This window comes from Vitis riparia, chromosome 10 (assembly GCF_004353265.1).
Source record: "Vitis riparia cultivar Riparia Gloire de Montpellier isolate 1030 chromosome 10, EGFV_Vit.rip_1.0, whole genome shotgun sequence".
Lineage (NCBI taxonomy): Eukaryota > Viridiplantae > Streptophyta > Magnoliopsida > Vitales > Vitaceae > Vitis > Vitis riparia.
In genome coordinates, this window is record NC_048440.1 from 1,341,200 (window position 1) to 1,362,284 (window position 21,085).

Consider the following 21,085-nt stretch of genomic DNA (forward strand, 5'->3'; position numbering starts at 1 on the left):
GAAAGTTAGTGAAGGAATCTAAGGCTGCCTTTAAACGTCACACTGCTGATGAAGGATGACATGAATATTAGGTGTTTTTGGAAAAAGAAGAGTCACTGCATCATAGCCACATCAGCTCCATTTCCCACTGTCATGCTCAAATTCAACTCCGGGATTTTCAATTTTTTTACTGTTGTGAAGTCTAGATGTCTGGAAGAGGGTGTTCAATATTATTTTGAGGATTAAAAGTCATGATCATGTTGATTGATCACTTCAGATTCACGGTAATCAGGGAACTATAACTGATTCAGGCAGGGCAATATAGAGCAAACTCCTATGGAATTGCACTAGTTCAGCTCTATAGCCAGCTTTTCCAGCATGAAAAAAACTTCTAAAATAGCAATTACTCCAGAGTGACTCATGGTATACTCTGGAAAACAAACGGTTAAAGAATGGCCTATGCAGAGCCAAGCACATCAGTGAAGCAGAAGGGAAGAAATGTATCAGTTTGAATCACTTTTTGAGTGGATTTAAAGCTTAAGAGATTGCTTGTTGAAGATAGTTGAAAGCTTTCTGATAATTCAAAAACCTGTGAAACAGAAGCCAGAATTCTTTAACAGGCACTCTTGGGGAAGAAGCCTTCAACAGCCTCTCCTCTTTTCCAACACTGAAAGTTTTCTTGAAAACACTCTTAACCCCTTCTATTTGAAGACTCCCAGCCTGCAACCTCAACTTCCCCTTCACAGTTTTAGAGATCTTAGGCCCCAGTCTCACTGAAGCTTCACAAAATTCTGTTTGGTTGTTGAGAACCCAGAGGAGATGAAAGAAAATTCCATCATGTAACTATCTTTCCAGCCCTCATTCCAATGGTCTCAAGGTTTTCTATAATTTTCCTCCATTTTTCCATAAACCAAACGGAAAATCTGGTTGAAGAATAAAAGAAAGAAAGACTTACAATGCTCTCAAGCTCCAAGCACAAAAACTTTCACCATTTTCCCATATTTTCTAGTCCTATTATTCATGGAATCTACTTATCTACAGTTTGAAAAGAATGCCCTGAAACAACTTCAACTTCCCAAAAGAGGGAAGGAGTATCTGTCTTCTTTTGAGTGATCCATAATCTTTGATTCATTGGTTAGAGTTCAATAGTTCTATCCTAACACTATATTTTACTCCCTTTTCTTATGCTGGCTATATATGGATATGTCAATGAAGCACTTTGAGCCAGCCTTTCTGCCTTGTGATCCTAGTAAAAAAAAATGGAAAGTGAAAAAGACATTTGCTAAGCAAATTTATCATTATATCACCTGAATTACAGGGTGAAAGATTAGATACTGTAATGATTTTTCAATAAATGATGATTGTCTGTCATACTGTCATCTATGGGAGATTACATCCAACTACCAAACCGATGACTAATTTGTCCTAAATGGTTGAATGTTGAATGGGATTCTTGTATTCGCTGGAAGGACATCAGCAATTTCTGGGAATCACCTCCAGTTGGGATGCTTTTATTGACCCAATTTCCATAAATTCAGACTCCTAACAGAGTGTAAACGATAAAATTGGGGGAGTTTGATGTCATAGTTTAAGGGATTGGAGGTCCCATAACTCAAAATGGTGCTAACAGCTACCTTAGGCATTAGAAGTCATAGAATTTTCAGATATTATAATTTAATGGACTTTGGAAACTCAATGTATCGTTTTACTGATGAAATTATAATTCAATGTGCTTAATCTGTTCATAAAAGTATGGAGCTGAGTACAATGATAAGGTAGTTTAATTCACATAAAACTCAACAATATGTTTCCAAGACCAATGAATTCCATAGGCTTTTATGAGGGTATCAATTGGTGTCTCAAGTTTCTTAGAAATGGGATTGCCAAAAAGGAAGTGCAGAAGCTGGCTAAAGTATAGGCTTCCTCATTACAAGACAGCTCACCTGGTCTGATTCACCAGAGGTGGCCTAACTCAAGATCTTATAGAAGAAAGTAAGCCTATTTGTCCTAGTAAAAGCTACTGCAAAAATACTTGAGGTTGGATATCACTCTGTATATGGTTTTGGAAGTCAGAGATTCATTCAATTCCTGTAACTCAACAAAAGCTATTGTTAATCTGTTTCCTCAGGTATTATGTCTTCATACTACACCAGAACACATTTGACAAGAAGCAATGGAATGTGTCATACAGCATATAATACAACAGACACAACATAAAGAGCTGGGGTTTATGTGATAGCATAGCTACTATAGTACTAAAACAATAGTCACTTTGGAAGAACTTGTTCCATGCACTGAATAGAAAATATGGTTGAAAAATTGGAGATCAATTTCTCATTAGCAAAAAATTTGTACAAAGCCTCTGACTGTACAGATCCTTATCAGATTCATGTAAATACATTTGTAGAAGTTGGGGGAAGAAACTTTGAATCACTTCTCAACCAGATTCTGCGCTTCACAGAGTGCCTGTTGGAGGTAGCTGAAAGCTTTCTGATAATTCAAGAATCCCATAAACCAGAAGTCAAAGTTATCCACAGTAACGATTTCCATGTACTTCTGAGATGGATTTTTCACATTCTCGCTTTGGTTGGCTCTTTTTATCTTTCTCAGTGGGATAGAGACCTGCACAAAAGAAAATGAATTTACATAGATGTTAGCAAACAAGGAAAGGGAGATCAGTTGACCTAGAGAGATTTATGTGAGTAGCCCACCTTGTAATGGATCCTAATCAATTCACCATTTGGAGAAGAGAATTTGATTGATCTATCACTGCAAAAGGCAATCTTCTGAGAAGAGATAAAGAGGAGACCAGCTATAGGGCCTCCTGTTGTTGATAAGTAGCATTGGGAAGCCTTCAACAGCTTCTCTCCTTCAACACCAAAAATTTGCTTGAAAACTCTCTTCACTCCTCCAACTTGAAGAATCCTAGCCCCCAAGCTCAACTTTCCCTTCACCGTTTCAGAGAACTTAGGCCCTAATCTCACTGCAGTTTCACAAATGAATGTTAAAATCAGAATGTTAATGATTCTTAATCGTAACTGTAGCAAAAAAGTAACAGTTAGCAACTCACCATGCTCTCGGACTCCATCCACAAAATTGTCTGCCTTCTTCCTGTTTTTTTTGATCCTGTAATTTGTGGAATCCCATTTTTCTGCAATTTCAAGACAAGCCCATTAGCAAAATGACTTCTATTTTAAAGTCTTCTATAACTAACAACTGATACGCAGAGTGGAAAGAGATAGAGAGAGGGTTGTACTTTGGATGATTGCCCCAGAGCCATTTGAAAGAGATGGCTTATCATATTGGCAGCTGACTGGGATTCCGATAACATGTTCTTGGAGTTGGCTCTTCATATTTCTGAAAGTGCTGCAATTGAGTCTGCAACAAGTGATCTGGAATGCTCTACTTTCCAGAGATTGAAAAAACCCTTTGAGTTGATCAACCCTGTACAATGCAGGTGTATTTAAAGGGACAAAAATGGTGGGTGAATCTTCAACTTCTGGTTGATGACTCATCCGTTGCTCATAAACAAGAATAAAGGCACAGACCTGAGCTTCAGGAAAAAATAAATTCTAATAAAAAATAGTCTGAGATGACGGGGTATATTCGGTCTTTTTTGTAAGGCTATGCAAGGACCTATTCTTCTTTTGTTCAATTTTCCAAGAGATAAAAAGAAAGGTGTATCTGGTTAAATATGGTGGGACATAATAAAAAGGGAAATGAGAAAAAGGGAAGATGACTCAGAGTATGTGAGGATGAAGCCTTTTGAGCTGGCATTGTAGCTTTCTGATGCTAGCCCTCTTTTAATACTATAAGAAAAAGGGAAATGAGAAGGCTTTATGTCAACCAAATTACAAGCTAAAACAAAAGATATTTTAATGGTTTCATAAAGGAAGATTGCATCTAACCACCAAATCAAACAGCCTCTTTGTTCTTCTATTCCCTGGAATTCAGTCAGTACTTCTCAGGATTTGCCCAGACATTGGGGATCATACAACTCAGGATGGAATTCACGGAAATTGTAGGAACAACCAGACCTCTTCTGGACAAGAAACTCTTGAGAACTTGGGTTTACAGGAGAATGAAATTCATAGACACTTTGGGTGCGAGGAAAAGGAAAAGCCCCTAAAGAAAGATCAACCTATGAAGTCAAGAGTTGATTAAAGTGGTCATAAAAGGAAAACTCACTATGCATAAACCTGATAGGACCAACCTGCCTTGTGCTCATCGCAAGTTTTGCAGCTGTCTTTTTATCATTGATGTGCTTATCTCAAGCTTTTTATCACTCTTTTTATCATCCATGTGCTTATCTCAAGCTTTTTAGCAGTCTTTTTATCATCCCTCTTATCCTCATCCTTAGATTTTAAGGAAAAGAGGTGTTCCACCCTTTTCATCCATCACAACATCCAAGGGACCCCAGCAAGATTCATAATCCTAAATCTCAGTGAGAAGTGAGAACTTGTGAAGACAATAGTAAAGAAAGAAATCATGAAATTTTGGTCCTTTTTCACAGATGGTCTTTATTATGGTTTGAGGGAGAAGCATATATCAGATCCTGTGAATTTTGGCACAAAAGAAGAGACCTATGTTTGGTAGGGCAGGAACCAACTCAAAACCCCACCAAATAGTAATAGGGAACTTTTTCAGAAGACATGCCATGTTAGCTACTGGAATGGAAGATTCACTTTTATTTGGGACATGCCATTTCTGTTAAAGCAATAGAGGAAACTCCCTGTGCATAGGACAAGCCGGCTCACAAAAGTTCACTTACCGACTTAACCAGCAGATAAATCTAGTTGCAAGTTTTACAGCTAAGCAAATCACACTTCAGTATTTCCATCAGTACACTTGAGAATTGATACATGGAAATTTCATTAGTAAGTATATAAAAATAAGTACAGAGAAAAGGCTTTCGTTAAAATACAGAGAAACAAGAACACAGCAGCTTCAGACATCAAGTCCCTTAAGATATACTTATTGATGCCACTGACTTGTACACTACCATGGACATGAGATGTCATCCAAGGAAATTGAGAAAGCGAATTAAAGATTTCTGTTTTATGGGACATGGGTCACACTTGGAATCAGATGACAAGGTTAACCATGTCCTTCAATATCCAGTAATCACAATGGTCATCAATATCTTTGCCCAAAAGGAAGAAAATGAATTCATGCTACTGAGACTGAGAATGATGACTAATCGACCTTGGATTCTTCGACTCAATCATGTTGCACTACAGTTGAGAATCTATCACCGTTTGATGGTTATTTGAGTCAATGAGACTGGTCTGAGAAGCAAAATGAATCTCCTCATGATAGAAAAACCTGGGGTAACTCCAATATCGTAACCACCAACAGAGGAATTGATGACAAGTGCTATATTTGCTGCAGAATTTAAGCTAAAATAAACCAAAATTCTATTGAGAATATTCTGCAAGATAGAGGAACAGTTTTTAGTTTAGTTTGATTTTTTTTTTTTTTTTGAATTCATATTTAACTTAGTAATGCTATTAGAAATCTGTTGAAGATATGTAGGAAGATTTTTTTGGCTTTGTTTGTTTCTTTTCCTTTATAAATTCAGATTTTGAAGCAACAAAAGGTGTGCAATTTTCAGCCCCAAATTTTCTGTGTTTTCTATTCTTACTCTAAAAACCTACAAAGTGGTATCAGAGCCCTTTTTCTCAAGGGACCTATAAAGTGTGTGAGTGCATCCAGTGAGATATAAACCACAACAAATCCAAACCCATCCTTCCTCTTGAAACCTATATGGCACGAAATGATTTTTTGTTTGCACCTCCAGTTTTCACAGGTGAAAATTACCAAATATGGGCTATGAAAATGGAGTGGTACTTGCAAGCATGTGACTTGTGGGACTTGGTGGAAACAAATCCTGAGGGTCCAACAATGGCGCAGATCAGAAACAATAGAGAGGAAAGAAAGAGGAGCTATAAGGCCAAGACCTGCATCCGCTCTGCAGTTTCAGAGACAGTTTTTGACAAAGATCATAACCTGTGAAACAACAAAACAGGCATGAGATCTTTCGAAACAAGAATATCAAGGAAACATCAGGACAAAGCAAATGTAGGTCTTGAACTTGAGAAGGGAATTCGAAATACAAAAAATGAAGGATTATATGGACAAGTTGCTAATGCTAGCTAACAAGATTAGGATGCTAGGGGAAGAATTCTGACACAAGGGTAGTAGAGAAGATTTTGGTGACCTTACCTGAGAGATTTGAATCCAAAATCTCTTCACTTGAAGAGTCCAGGGATCTGTCAATAATAACATTGGCAGAACTCATCAATGCACTACAAGCTCAAGAGCAAAGGAGAGCTTACAGAAAGGAGGAGATAATTGAGGAAGCATTTCAAGTGAAAGAGTTTGATCAAGCTCAAGGAGGCAACAAAGGAAAGAAACAATGGAGTAAGAAGAACAATAAGAAAGAGGAAAACAACAATAGTGGAGGCAACAAGGGCAAGCACCCTCCATGTCCTTATTGTAAGATAACCTCTCATTTGCAGAAATATTGCTTGCTTAGACCTGACATTCAATGCAGGGCATGCAAATAGTTGGGGCATATGGAAAGGGTGTGTAAAAACAAACAACAAGAAGGACACCTAGTGCAAGCAGTGGATCAACACCAGGAAAAGCAACTTTTTGTTACATCTTGTTTTTCTAATAGCAGTTCAAGTGATGACTGGCTTATAGACAATGGATGCACAAACCACATGTCTTTTGATGAATCCCTTTTCAACAAAGTAAACAAGTCAGAGGTGTCAAGAGTCAGAATTGGCAATGGGCTATTGAGGTGAAAGGTAAAGAGACTGTTGCAAAAAAAGGCTCCGCAGGTATAAAGCTAATTTATGATGTGTTACTTGTTCCAAAGATTGATCAAAATCTGTTGAGAGTGGGACAATTACTTGAGAAAGGTTATTCTGTTGTGTTTAAGAATAAAATGTGTGTGATTGCTAACTCAAAGGGTGTGGTGCTGTTTTCTGTAAAATGAATAGCAAAAGTTTCAGTCTAAATTGGAACAAGGATGAGTCTAGTGCATATTCATGTACTTTTGACCAGGCTGAGTTATGACGCAAGAGAATGGGGCATTTTCACTATTCTACATTGGATTACATGCAGAAAAATGATCTTGTGCGAGGAATGACTTACAATAGAGGAGCAGCAACAGTATGTGGAGTTTGTCAGCTTGGAAAGCAAGCCAGATTGTCATTTCCTGTTAATAAGGTATGGAGAGCAGTTGAGAAGCTTCAATTGATCCATACTAATGTTTGTGGACCTATGAGGACTGCATCCTTAAGTGGAAATAGGTATTTTATGGTTCTTGTTGATGACTTTTGCAGAATATGTTAGGTTTATCTTCTTAAATAGAAGTCTGAGGTTGCTGGTGTGTTTTGGAAGTTCAAAACATGGATTGAAAATCAAAGTGGTTGTAGAATTAAGGTGATTAGGTCTGATAATGGGACTGAATATAAGACAGACAAATTTGTTAAGTTTTGTGAAGCTGCAGGGATTGAACATCAGCTTACTGCAACCTATACTCCTCAACAAAATGAAGTCAGTGAGAAGAAAAACAGGACAATTATGGAGATGGTTAGATGTCTATTATTTGAGAAGGACATGCCAAAAATATTTTTGGTTGAGCCTGCTAATATTGTTGTATTTCTGCTAAATAGGTTACCAACCAAGGCTTTAAAGGGAAAAACACATTTTGAAGCCTGGTATGGTTTTAAACCTTTTATTCATAACTTAAGAACTTTTTGTTGTTTGTGTTTTACTCATGTTCCAGATGAAAGGAAGGAGAGGTTGGATCAAAAGGCAGAATATGGAGTCTTTGTTGGATATAGCAGTCTCACCAAGGGTTACAAAATTTATCAACCCTTGACAGAAAAAAAGCATAGTAAGTAGGAATGTCAAATTTGATGAAGCTACAAGATGGAATTGGGATAAGGTTGAACCAGAACAGGCTTATACAGAAAAAAAAGAACCAGAATTGCAAGTTGATAATGTGATTGATGATAAGCCTATAAGGGGTACTATGTCACTTACAAAAATTTATCAAAGGTGCAATATGGCTATGTTTGAACCTGCAGGGTATGATGAGGTTGTTAAGGATCCAAAGTGGATTGTAGCAATGGAGGAGGAGATCAAGATGACTCATAAGAATCAAACCTGGGAGTTGGTGGACAAACCACTACACAAGAAAGCTATTGGTGTGAAATGGGTTTATAGAACCAAACTTAATGCTGATGGTTCTGTAAACAAATACATGGTAAGGCTAGTTATAAAAGGGTATGCTCAATTATTTGGTGTAGATTTTTCTGAGACTTTTATACCTGTAGCAAGGTTGGACACCATTAGATTGCTTATAGCATTTGCAACACCAAAACAGTGGAGGATCCACCAGCTTAATGTAAAGTAAGCCTTTCTAAATGTTTATTTGGAGGAAGAAATTTTTGTTAAACAACATGAGGATTTTGTTACAGATCCAGAGAAGGTATACTTGTTAAAGAAGGTGTTATAAGGATTGAAGCAAGCTCCAAGAGCCTGGTACAACAAAATTGATGAGCATTTGAAGAAGAAAGGCTTCAACAAAAGCATGAGTGAATCAACTTTGTATATCAAAGTTATTAATGATGAACTAATAGTTGTTTCATTATATGTTGATGATTTGCTTGTCACAAGAAGTAATGCAGAATTGGTGAAGCAATTTAAGGCTCATATGATGCAAGCATTTGAGGTGACTGATCTTGGAGAGATGACATTCCTTTTAGGATTAGAGATTCAACAATTACAGCAAGGGATCTTCATTGGACAACAGAAATATGCCAAGGAAGTGTTGAAGAAATTCAACATGAAGGATTGTAAGCCATTATGTACCCCTTTGGCTCAAAATGAGAAATTTAGTAAAGATGATGGTGCTGAAAAGGCTGATGAGGGATTGTACAGGAGTATCATAGGCTGCTTGATATATTTAACAGCAACAAGACCTGATATAATGTGCCTTGTAAGTCTGTTGTTCAGGTATATGCATTGTGTAAGTGAGTTGCATTATAAGGCTGCTAAGAGGGTGCTCAGGTATGTCAAGGGGACTTTGGATCTCGGAATAAAGTTTGAGAAGAAAGATAAGTTGGTTTTGGATGGTTTTGCTTATATTGATTAGGCAGGATCATGTGATGATATGAGGAGCACATCAGGCTACTTGTTTAGTCTTGGATCAGGTTGTTTCTGTTGGAGTTCAAAGAAACATGAAATTATAGCTCAGTCTACTGCTGAGGCTGAGTATGTTGCAGCTGCTGTCGTAATCAATCAAGCCTTATGGTTAAGGAGGCTCATGACAGATTTGAAGATGGTTCAGGATGTTGCAACCAGAATTTTTGTTGATAACCAAGCTGCCATAGCAATTTTTAACAATCTAGTGTTTCATAGCAAGGCAAAGCATTTTAAAATTAGTATTATTTTGTTAGAGAAGTCCAGAAGAATGATGAAGTGAATTTACATTGTAAGACACAAGTCAACCTGCTGATATTTTGACAAAGGGACTATCAAAATCAGGGTTTGAATTGTTGAGGAAAAAAATTTGTGTTTTTAGCAAAAATAGCAAGGAGGAGTGATGGCAAGTGCTATATTTGCTGCAGAATTTAAGTTAAAATAAACCAACAGAGCTGATATTCTGTTGAGAATATTCTGCAAGATAGAGGAACAGTTTTTCATTCCTTTTTATCATCCATGTGCTTATCTCAAGCTTTTCATTCCTTTTATTCTCATCCTTGGCTTTTAAGGAAAAGGGATGGTAGAGAAGCCTGATTATTGATGCATCAAAATGCAAGTCTCTAAAACCACAAAAAGAAAAAGTCTAAAACCTTAGATATGAGTATAAAAATATAGAGCATATTTGGCCTTTTGATTAAAAATCATTTTTTTTTTTAAAAAAAAGGAGAAAATTGCTTTTAGAAAATTCATAGTATGGTTTGATCGTTATTCTCAATTTCTAGTTTTTAAAAACAAAATGAGGGAGAGAATAATTTTTAGAAGATGAGTAAAATTTTATTTTCACATGTTTTTTTAAAAAATAAAAAATCAAAAATCAAATTAAATATGATGACATTCTTCTTCTCTCTTTATGATTCAATGAATATTGAAAATCTTCAAATATAAGCTTCTTTTAAATTATACGTACTTTTTTTTAATTTCTTTAAACTTCTCTAAAAATTTTCATTAAGTAAATAAATTTTAAATTAAACTATACTTGATACACAAATTTTATTAAAAAAACTTCAAAACCAATTTAATCAATATTAAAAAGCTATAAAACTCAATAATGTTAGAAAATCGTATTTCAGATTAAACTATACTTGATACATAAAATTTATTAAAAATAATTTCTAACTTAAAAACCGATTTAATTAGTATTAAAAAGTTATAAAACTCAATAACATTAGAAAATCACATGCTAAAATTCATTTTAAATGACTTGGTTAGTTTCCTTTTCTGCATATAATTATATTTTTACAAATTTTTTTACTAGACAAATAAATTCCAAATGAAACAATACTTAAGAGGTGTTTGGTAAAACTTAATACTTATTACTTAATAAATTAAGTTAACTTTTAAATTAAATTATACTTAAGTTGTTAACTTAAAACTTGTTCTTTAATTCTTATTTTAAGTATTAAGGTTGTTTAATACAATTAATTTAAAATTTATTATAAATCATCAAATTGACATATTTATCCTCATAAATAATAATTAGGGCAAAGGAGGTCAAAGTAACAATGGAGGTCATAGAGTAACAAAAAGATATACTAGAAGTAACTAGAACAAATGATAATAAAAAAAGTAAAATGAAAATATGGACTTAAGAATAAGTTAATCATTTTTACGTATTACTTAAAGTTTTTTTTTACTTTAAATCATACTATTAAGTTATTTTACCAAACATAGTTAATTTACTTAATGACTTGAATTAAGTTATTAAGTCACTTTAAGTCATTAAGTTAGTTTACTAAACACACACTTAATGTGTTAGAATCAATAATAAGATTAATAATTTTTAAAAATAACTTGAAAATCAAATAGTAATTCAATTAATACCATAAATAAAAATTAGTTTATAATGATTCTAATTTTCCTTTTCTACGTAGAACCTTATGTTTATATATTTTTTTTCACTTGACAATTACCTTCAAATTAAGACCGACCTAATTCTTGGATTCAATAATAAGTCTAATAATTAAAAAAAAATTAAACTCAATTAGTATTAAGAATTTATTGATAAAAATTGATTCACGATGATTCTATAATTTATCTTATGCACATTATTATATTTTTATAAAATTTTTAATAAACTTCAAATTAAATGATGCTTTGTATTTAATTTATTAATGGGTTTAATCATTTTTAAAGAAAATTTAGAACTCATAAAATATATTTGATTACTAAAAAAAATAATAAACCAAAATGGATACATTATGAGTTATAACTTTACAATTTCTCATATATAAACAATTATATTTTTTTAATCTTCTCACTAAATAAATAGATTTTAAATTAAGTAAGACATAATTAATAATTTAATTTTTTTAATCTACTAATTTTTAAGAATAATTTGCAATTCAAAAATTTGATAAAATTAATTGTAGAATAAAGGGATATTTGGTTAAAAGTGCCAAAATAAGGTGGTATTTGGAAAAATGACCTCTGCCTTTTTAAAACCTGAAGAATGACCCCTCTTGGACTAAATTACCCTTGAAAAAAAAGAGAAACCTTTGAAATTCAAAAGAGAAGAAAGGAAGAGAAAGAGAACAAACCAAGGGTTCTCTCTTGAATGGTAGACTACAATGCACTCTATGATCTTCTGATATTTTTTTTTTTTGTTTTTTTTTTGTTTTTTGTGGATTTGCGTATTGTTGTTGATTATTTGTGTAAAAGGATTCTAAAAGGTTTTTCATTTGATTGAAGTGAGAATTTTTTTTCTCCAGTTTCTAAAAAAACGCGAGAAAAGAAGAAAACGAAACGAAGTGGAAGAGAACCGAAAAGGATCTTGAAAAAAAAAGAAACCTTTGAAATTGAAAAGAGCATAAAGGAAGAGAAAGAGAATGAACCAAGAGTTTTCTCTTGAATGGTAGACTACAACACACTCTTTGGTCTTCTGATTATTTATTTATTTATTTATTTATTTATTTATTTATTTATTTTTTGCAAATTTGAGTATTGTTGTTGATTATTTGTGTAAAAGGTTATTCATTTGATTGAAGTGTGAATTTTTTTCTCCAAATTTTGAAAAAAACGCGGGAAAGGAAGAGACGAAGCGAAGTGGAAGAGAACCGAAAAAGGTCTTGAAAAGTATGTTTATTACTTTGAAATAGTTTGTTTTTTTAGATTATTCTCTTTGTTGATTTCATACATTCGCTTGAGGTGTGTGTTTTCTTTCTGGATGGTTTCAGAAAAAATGCGAGAGAAAGTAATGGGTTTATACGTTCATTTTTTGTTAAACATAAATATAAGGGTTTTTCTTAAATTTGTTAGCATATTCCTCTTTCATTTTGAACTTTGAAAACACATTAGTCTACCAAAGAAGATATCTAGTTGAATTGAAAAAAAATGTCTTTAGTTAGATTTCTTGGCTATTTTATTTTGATGTTTTGCTCTAGTTGTTAAGATTTTGAAGCATGATGTTGTGGCAAATGCTCTGTTTCTATAGTGTAGAAATCTAGTAGAAAAGTGACAAATGTGTTGACCAATTTGGTCTTGTAAAGAGTTAAGTTTTAATTAAGGATATTCAATTGAACTGTACTAGGGTTAAGTTTATTTTCCAAACAACTTAACAATGGTTAAGTTTCAGTTAAAAAAAATTTACTTGAATGAAACTAAAGTTAAGTTTTTAAATAAAGAACTTAATAGGAGTTAAGTTTTAATTGAGGATATACACTTGAACTACACTAGGGTTAAGTCTAATTTACAAGTAACTTAACACTCGTTAAGTTTGAATTAAAACAAATGTTCTAAACTTAACTGTAGTTATGTTTTTTTAATAAAGAACATAGTAGGAGTTAAGTTTTAATTGAGAATACTCACCTGAACACATTTGTTCTCCCTGGTGATTGGAAGAAACATTTCATTAGTCCCATAGGAAAATGAATTTGTTTCTGTTCAACCCCCCAGGTGGAGATATTGAAGGTATTGCTGAAGTCTTTTTCCATGAGCAGTGTTGGAAGAATGATTTTGATTTCTTTTCCAAAATTCAAAACCTTTTTTTAAAGTAGTTTTGGTTTCTATCATAAAGTGAAAACAATACTTCTTCTATGAGCATTCATGTCAATTATTCTCCTTTTGTGTTGCTTAACTTTTAAGTAATGGAACCAATATGATATACATGAATAGCTATTCTTTTCTATTAATGACCAAATTGGAGATCATTGTAGTCTTTGCCAATTAGGTGTCTAGTTTTTTAGCAGTTTGGGAAAAAAAATCTTTTCCTATTTGTAGTTCTTTTCCCAATGGATAGGAAGTTGGTTTAACTGAAAATCTCAATTTTCATCAAACAATTTGCATCCCTTGCCTATCTACAGTTTCCATTTTTCTTGTATAGATTGAGAAGAAAATCCTTGTTTTCCCTTGGATGTGAACCAACATTAAGAAACACCCCATCAAGGTCTAAACCTAGTTTGCTTTTATTAGATCATAAGTGAGATTTGCTAAATTTGGGACCTAGTTGGTCCTACAATGCAAACCACAACATTGAAATTGTAATCTCTAACAAAAGTCATGACAAAGAATGATCCTAACTAAGGACTGAAATATTACTCACAACTAAAATATTGAGTTAGATGATGTATATGCATAGCCAAAATACTTCTACCATATGCTTTCTATAAGTAAGGATGGTCCTTTAGAACTTCATTTATATCTAGACATAGATGCAAGGAAAAGTAATATGACATGGACTCATGATTAGTTCTTAAAATTTAGGCATGAATAACCAAAGTGTTTGAACTCATTAGAAAATCATGTGCATCATGCAATCTCTTTCATCCATAAAAGATTTAAAACAATTCAATGAAAAATGTAGTGTAAGTTTTATGAAAATGAAATTTTCTAAAAATTGTTTCTAAGGTGATGTAAAAGAATGTTATACAATGGTCTCTATTTCTCTCTTTATATATATATATATATACTTAGTATAAACTTATGGATTTTAATAAGCAAATGCATGATTGTTATTTGAATATTTTTTGTATTTATTTTTCAGGGACAAGGAAAAAAACTTAGATTTGCAATCTAGTATAACTCCAAAAGTGATCATCCTAGAAAGTGATCAAAGTGAACTACTCATCTTTAATGCCAAATACTGAAGAATCCGATGAGAAGGTTTGTATTTTTGGTACTATTTGGGATGTTAATGTGTTGATGATTCTTGTATATGAGATTACTCCTTCAATAGCAAAATATATATATATATATCTATTGCATTTCATATGCTAAAAATATACCAAATAAGTTAAGCCTAGATAATAAGTCTATAGATGATATTATATCTTAAGTTTGCCATAAATAATGAACTAATCAAGTTATTTTTTTTATATGTTAATCAAAATATTCATTTAAACTAAACTATAGTTAAGTTTTATATACAAAGAACTTAACCAAGGTTAAGTTATTGAAAAATAAAAATTCACCTGAACTTAACCAAGGTTAAGTCTCATTGAAAAATAACATAACTGTAGTTAAGTTATCAGTTAAAATATTTGAAACTTGCTTACAATATAATTAATTGAATCGGTTTTTTCATTTTAGTAGAAGTAGTAAATTTTTTTGTAATTTATTTTAGTTCATGCAGAATGTTTATAACTCTTAAAATATTTTCTTAATGTGAAGCACAATGTATGTGACTTTGCAGGCTACCACTTCTTCAGCAATCTTCATATAGAAAATACGTAATGAAGATCACTTTCCATCTAAGGTGGCTTGCTTATCCCACATTATTGCCATTGACAATATAAAGAAGAACTTGAATGAAACCCAACTAGAGATGTTTAAAATATCTTGTTTTGACCACTTCTTGGGTATGGCGGATTTGAAATTTTCTGCTCAAATTGTGCATAATATGTTGTTACGCCAATGTGACATTAAAAAAAAAAAAAGATGATATGTGGATACTTATTCACTCTAAAGGTTTGAGATTTAGTGCATTGGAGTTTGCATTGATAACCAGGTTGAAATTTGGGAAAATTTCACAATTTGACATAACATCTTTAAGGATAAGAGATCAGTATTTCAATAGAGAGAATAAGATTCGCAATGATCGATTGGAAGAGGTTTTCATCACATTATGTAAGAAAGGAAAAAATAATGAGCACAAAAAAGACAAAAAATAAGTCAAAGTTAAATGGGAAATCAAATCTTGATGAAGACATTGTGAAGTTAGCATTGTTTTACTTTGTTGAGCATGCTATTAGGAAAAGAATGGAAGAATTTGATAGATTTACAATGGGTTCAATTTGTTGATAATTTAGAGGAGTTCAACAAGTATCCTTGGGGGAAAATTTGCTATGAAAGAACATTATTTGGGTTGAAAAGGGCTTTGGACAAAAAATAGTCAAAATATGTAGAGAAAAAAAAAGGGGGGAATGCATCATATGAAGCATATGCACTTGTTGGATTTCCATATGCCTTTCAAATTTGGGCATATGAAGTCATTCCATTGCTTGGAATGAAATATGAATGAAATATGCAAGTCGCATTGGTAGAAGTTTTCCCAAAATTTTAAATTAGACAGGGACTGCAACTCCAAAGTACACTGAGATTCAATCATTATTTGTAGAGTCAAATGTGAGTGATATCTTAATTTTTGCTTATATTTGCTTTCTTATTTACATAACCATGTTCTTATTATTAATTACTTTCTTCTTATCTTGAATGATTAGTTATCTTTGCATTCCATACTCATTCCGACATTGGAAGAGCGTGAACAAGAGTATATGAAATGTTTTGAATTTGAAGCTCAGTCGGATGATGCCTTACAAGATAATATGAATGATTGGGAGAAAGATGAAGATCATGAGGAAGCTGAGGCTTATACTGCAGCAGCAGCAGCAGCAATGAAAGATGGAAAAGAAGGTGATAGTTCTAAATTACCTTCATTCAAGGTAACTAAAGTGAAAGTTATTAATATTATTTCACTATACATGTTTAAGAATGTTTGACTAATTTTATAATGTTTTTTCTTATGTAAAGGAATTGCTTATGATGTTCATCAACTTTCAAGAAAAGACAAAAGCAAATTTTAATGAAGTCAAAACAGAATTGAAAGAAATAGGAAGCAAGATTGATGGTTTGAGTGAGTTGTTGTTGGATGTTAGTAACATGTGTTACATTCTTTATTTTTTTATAAAACCAACAACACATTTTAAAATATATTAATATATTTCTATGCAATTTTAGATTAGAAACCCAAGAAGTGAGCCATATAATGCTACAATGGGGAATGATATGACGATGGACTTCAAATCAAAGTTAGGAAAATCTGAAACATTGGGAAAAGACAATAAGAAGGAGGCTTCAACAGATGATGCACAGAATGAAACACCGGTTAATGTTTTTTCACAATCTTATATTCTTTATATTTTTTTAATTACTAACAATGCCTTTTCAAATATATTTATATATTTATTTGTATGCAATTTCAGGTTGGAAAACCGAGTAATGAGCCATATACTACAACAATGGGAAATGAAACAACACTGGACTTCAAATCAAAGTTAGAAAAAATTGAGACATTGAGGAAAGACAATGATAAGGAGGCTTTGAAGGATGACCCACCTGATGCAACAGTTGTTCATGTTTTCCCACATCAACTATCACCGAATATCTTTAAGCGAATAAGATAGGTAAAGAAATCTCATCTACTGCAGCACCCATTTACAGATCCCACAAAGAGAAGGAAGTTATTAATGAGTAAGACTAACATAACATCATCAATCTTTGATCCATTGCGGCCACCATCAATGGAGGCAAATGTGACTTATACAGAATATATTAATGATGAGATTGAGGAAGAGTAAGTTATCTACAATATTGACTCAATTAATATATATATATATATATATATATATATATATATATATATATATAAGTTGACAAATGGTTTATTTCCTTATATGACATAAAGGTTTGAAGTGAACATCAAGTATACAAAGGTGGACCAAAAATGGTTTCAGAAAATAATGCTTCCTGGAGAATGGCTCAGTGACTCGGTTTGTGATTGTTGCCTACATTATTCATTAATATACATAATTTGTTGGATTACTAATTATTATTCCTTATAATTTTCAGCATATTGATGTCGCTTTATACTTTTTTCGGAAAAGGAGGATACTGAACTCTGATGTGTTTACACAAAAATTCACCACCACTGACACATTATTTTAGGTATGCATATTAGTGCATTTTAACTTTGTTTCACTTTGTTTTTAAAGTTATATTCACCACTTCTGATTATTTTTTCCTTATGTAGCAAAAAGTAGATAATTGTTGGAGGATGAATCAAAAGACATGGAACAAATACATTTTACCGGAAGATGACATCCTCATCGATTATGCCATGGGTCTTTATCTTAGGCCTTCTTTGAAATGGTCTGAGGTTGATGTCATACATGTTCCTATCAATCTAAGGAACACACATTGGGTATTGGGAGTTGTCCACCTTCGTAGTAGGAGAGTTTACATTTATGACTCCTTAAAGTCAATTAACAAGCCCAATAGATTGAAAACACTCGTCACACCCATAACAATGATGTTACCACGTATCTTAAGTGCTACAAAATACTATGGGGAGAATGGTGACCTCAAGGGTGAACGTGCGTGGGACATTGAGAGATTGAACAACATTCCACAACAAACAAAGGAGTAAGTACAATATTTTCCATGCCAACACACATATTTCATTATATATACAATAATATTTAACATTGCTAACATCACATTTTTTGTGTTCATGCAATGGTGATTGTGGTATGTTTTTGTTCAAATTTGCAGAATTCCTGATGCACAACCATCCAATGGATACACTAACAGGCGAGCGAATGGATTGGTTTCGTGAAAAGATGGCAGTGGAGTTATTTTTCCATAAAGAATTTCCTATGTGATCCTACTATTGTAAATGGATTGTAATTGGATAGTGGAAGATGTTTCTATGTAATGACATTGAAGTTTTTTGTTTAGCAAATTCCTATGTTATAGCACATATTTAAATAGTTACATATTTTTCATACATCCAGAGAAATGAATGGTTGCAAATTTTTTTTTTTATAAATGTGACTGTGTTATGATTGTTAACATGTTTGAATTTATTGTAGTAAGCATAATAATAGAAACTTATATTTCAATGTAGAACTCATATATTTTTTGCTCAAACTTAACGGGTGTTAAGTTACTTGTAAAATAAACTTAACCCTAGTGCAGTTCAGGTGAACATCCTCAATTAAAACTTAACTTCTACTATGTTCTTTATTAAAAAAACATAACTACAGTTAAGTTCAGGACATTTGTTTTAATTCAAACTTAACGAGTGTTAAGTTACTTGTATATTAGACTTAACCCTAGTGTAGTTCAAGTGTATATCCTCAATTAAAACTTAACTCCTATTAAGTTCTTTATTAAAAAACTTAACTTTAGTTTCGTTCAGGTAATTTTTTTTTTAACTGAAACTTAATCACTATTAAGTTGTTTGGAAAATAAACTTAACCCTAGTACGGTTCAGTTGAATATCCTCAATTAAAACTTAACTCTTACTAAGTTCTTTAGTATAAAAACTTAACTTCACTTTTGTTCAGGTAAGTTTTTATAACTTAAACTTAACCATTGTTAAGTTCTTTGTAAAAGAAACTTAACCCTAATGCAGTTTAGGTGAATATCCTCAATTAAAGTTGTATATATGAATGATCTCAACATACATAATGTGTCTGATCTTAACATCAATAAAAGATTAAAACATCTCCAAATATGTATGATCAAATACTAACTAGACTAGCATTCCAAAAAAATAAAGAGTTCACTTGTCATTTCAAATGAGTTGGTATTGAGGGATGAACTTAAACTTCATTTTTAAGCTTTAAGTTCATCATTCAATTAAAAAAGACTGAATCAAAGTACGATTACATGTTTTGTGCCCCTATTCACAATATACAAAAAAATTACAATATCAAATCTTTTATATGCCCAATCATCATCTACAAAAAACAACAAAAAATTCACCATAAAATTGGCTTAGTGACAATTTCATTCATTCTCTGATTGTAAGGAGCAATCTTGCATGCCTATTTCGGTGTGTCCACTGTTATCATTCTGATAATGCAGGGGGATTGGTCGTTTGCATGACTTTCGATTATGACCATAATCACCACATCGACCACATCGCCGTTTGCGCTTACCCTCTCCACCTGAAAGGATTCTTTCCTTCCTTGGTCTTCCTGTTAGCCGCCTTGTTTTCAGTGGTAATACAACTCTACTGCTTACATCATCAGGTATCATCCAATCCCTTTGATGTCTAGGAGGATGGATGGACTCAGCATATGAAGATAATAATGAGTTCACTGTGTAATATTTGGAGCATAAAGGATAGCATGACATATGTGCATATCTAAAAGCAGCAATAGCATGTGAACATGGTATGTGATCAAAATCAAAACGTCGACATGTGCATGAATGATTATGTAAATTCACATGATCACTGACACCATTATATTTAACATTATACTCCATCGAGTTGATTGCTTCAACTTCATATGTTGATGATGTATTGTACCTTACATGAAGCTCTCCATCAGCCCATGTTGTTAGCTCAGTTGCCATTGACAATGCTTGTTGTTTACGGTTTGCAAACCATTTTTGAAGTAAATTTCTTAACTCTTCAATTAACTGCAAAATAGGAAGATCTCTTGCATCTTTTAACACAACATTCAAACTTTCAGCAATCCCTGTGGTCATAATGTTATATCTTTTTTTGGTAGAATGTGAACGTGCCCATCGCTCAACACCTGCATCTATTATATATGTTGCTGCTTTTGGAGAAATCATTTGTAGTTGCCCAAATATAACATTGAATTCTAACAAACGGTATGTATAAGCAGCATCATGAAACAACTTATGAACTTCGACATTTTTAAACTTTGTTTTGAGGTTTTGCTTCATGTGATAAGTGCACACACCATGGCTTGCATGAGGAAAAACTTTTCGCACAACTTTTTCAATGTTGTTGTGACGATCTGAAACCACCACGAGATCATCAACATGGCCAATTTCTCCATGCAATTTTTTTAGGAACCATTCCCAAGAAGCATCATTTTCAGAATCACCAATTCCAAAACATAAAGGATATATCTGATTATTTCCATCCTTACATGCAGCAACAAACAAAGTACCTAAGTACTTTGCCTTCAAAAATATTCCATCGATTGTAATGATAGGCCTTATTGATGTACAAAACCCAGAAATACATGCACCAAGAGCCATAAAAAAATACTTAAATTGATTGTCGTGGTCAATAACTATATCAGTAATGGTACCAAGATTTTTTTGCTCCAACACATAACAATTAGATGGTAAAGCACTATAGGACTCCTCTGGTGATCCTCTAATTGAACTTAGAGCAAATTCTCTAGCTCTCCAGGCCTTATCATAGCTTATCCCCACACCGAACTTGTTTCGAATATCAGCTACAATGTCTTTTGGTCGATATTGACGACAACCCCTTGATATATTTCTCTTGTGCTTTCACCCATCAACCAACTACTTGCATGACGATGATCACAGGATATCATATCCAAGCTACAAGTGTGTGTTGAATGATATTTCCTTATTTAAAATAGATCAGAATTTCCCAACTTGATTGCACGAAGTCGCCACTTTCATTCTTTGTCGACACATCCAATAGATAATAACTTAGTCGAAGATTTTAATGTTTTGATCTGAAACTTTCTTTTCAAAGCAATCATGCACAACTTCTTCTGCAATTCTTTCTTATTGGAGTATATTTGGTGCTCTTCCATGTAGTCATCACCAATTTCACTATAACCAATTATAAATGGTTCCTCTA

General features: G+C 32.9%; 1 protein-coding gene across 1 annotated transcript; it reads right to left on the bottom strand.

Moving 5' to 3' along the window:
- Nucleotides 1-2,229: 2,229 nt before the first annotated feature.
- On the bottom strand, nt 2,230-3,571 carry LOC117923311 (GEM-like protein 4). Its single transcript, XM_034841545.1, has 4 exons — nt 3,236-3,571; nt 3,050-3,130; nt 2,691-2,962; nt 2,230-2,601 (listed from the first exon to the last, which is right to left on the bottom strand). Exons 1-4 carry the CDS (start codon nt 3,492-3,494, stop codon nt 2,410-2,412), a joined length of 804 nt encoding a protein of 267 aa, XP_034697436.1. The 5' UTR covers nt 3,495-3,571; the 3' UTR covers nt 2,230-2,409.
- Between the last annotated feature and the right edge of the window lie 17,514 nt (nt 3,572-21,085).

Excerpts from the sequence above, each read along its gene's own strand:
- LOC117923311 (XM_034841545.1), bottom strand. The coding sequence starts at position 3,494 with ATGAGTCATCAACCAGAAGTTGAAGATTCACCCACCATTTTTGTCCCT. Across the intron at positions 3,131-3,235 it reads CTCTGGGGCAATCATCCAAA|AAAAATGGGATTCCACAAAT; the intron begins GTACAACCCTCT and ends TTGAAATTGCAG. Across the intron at positions 2,963-3,049 it reads GGATGGAGTCCGAGAGCATG|TGAGATTAGGGCCTAAGTTC; the intron begins GTGAGTTGCTAA and ends GTGAAACTGCAG.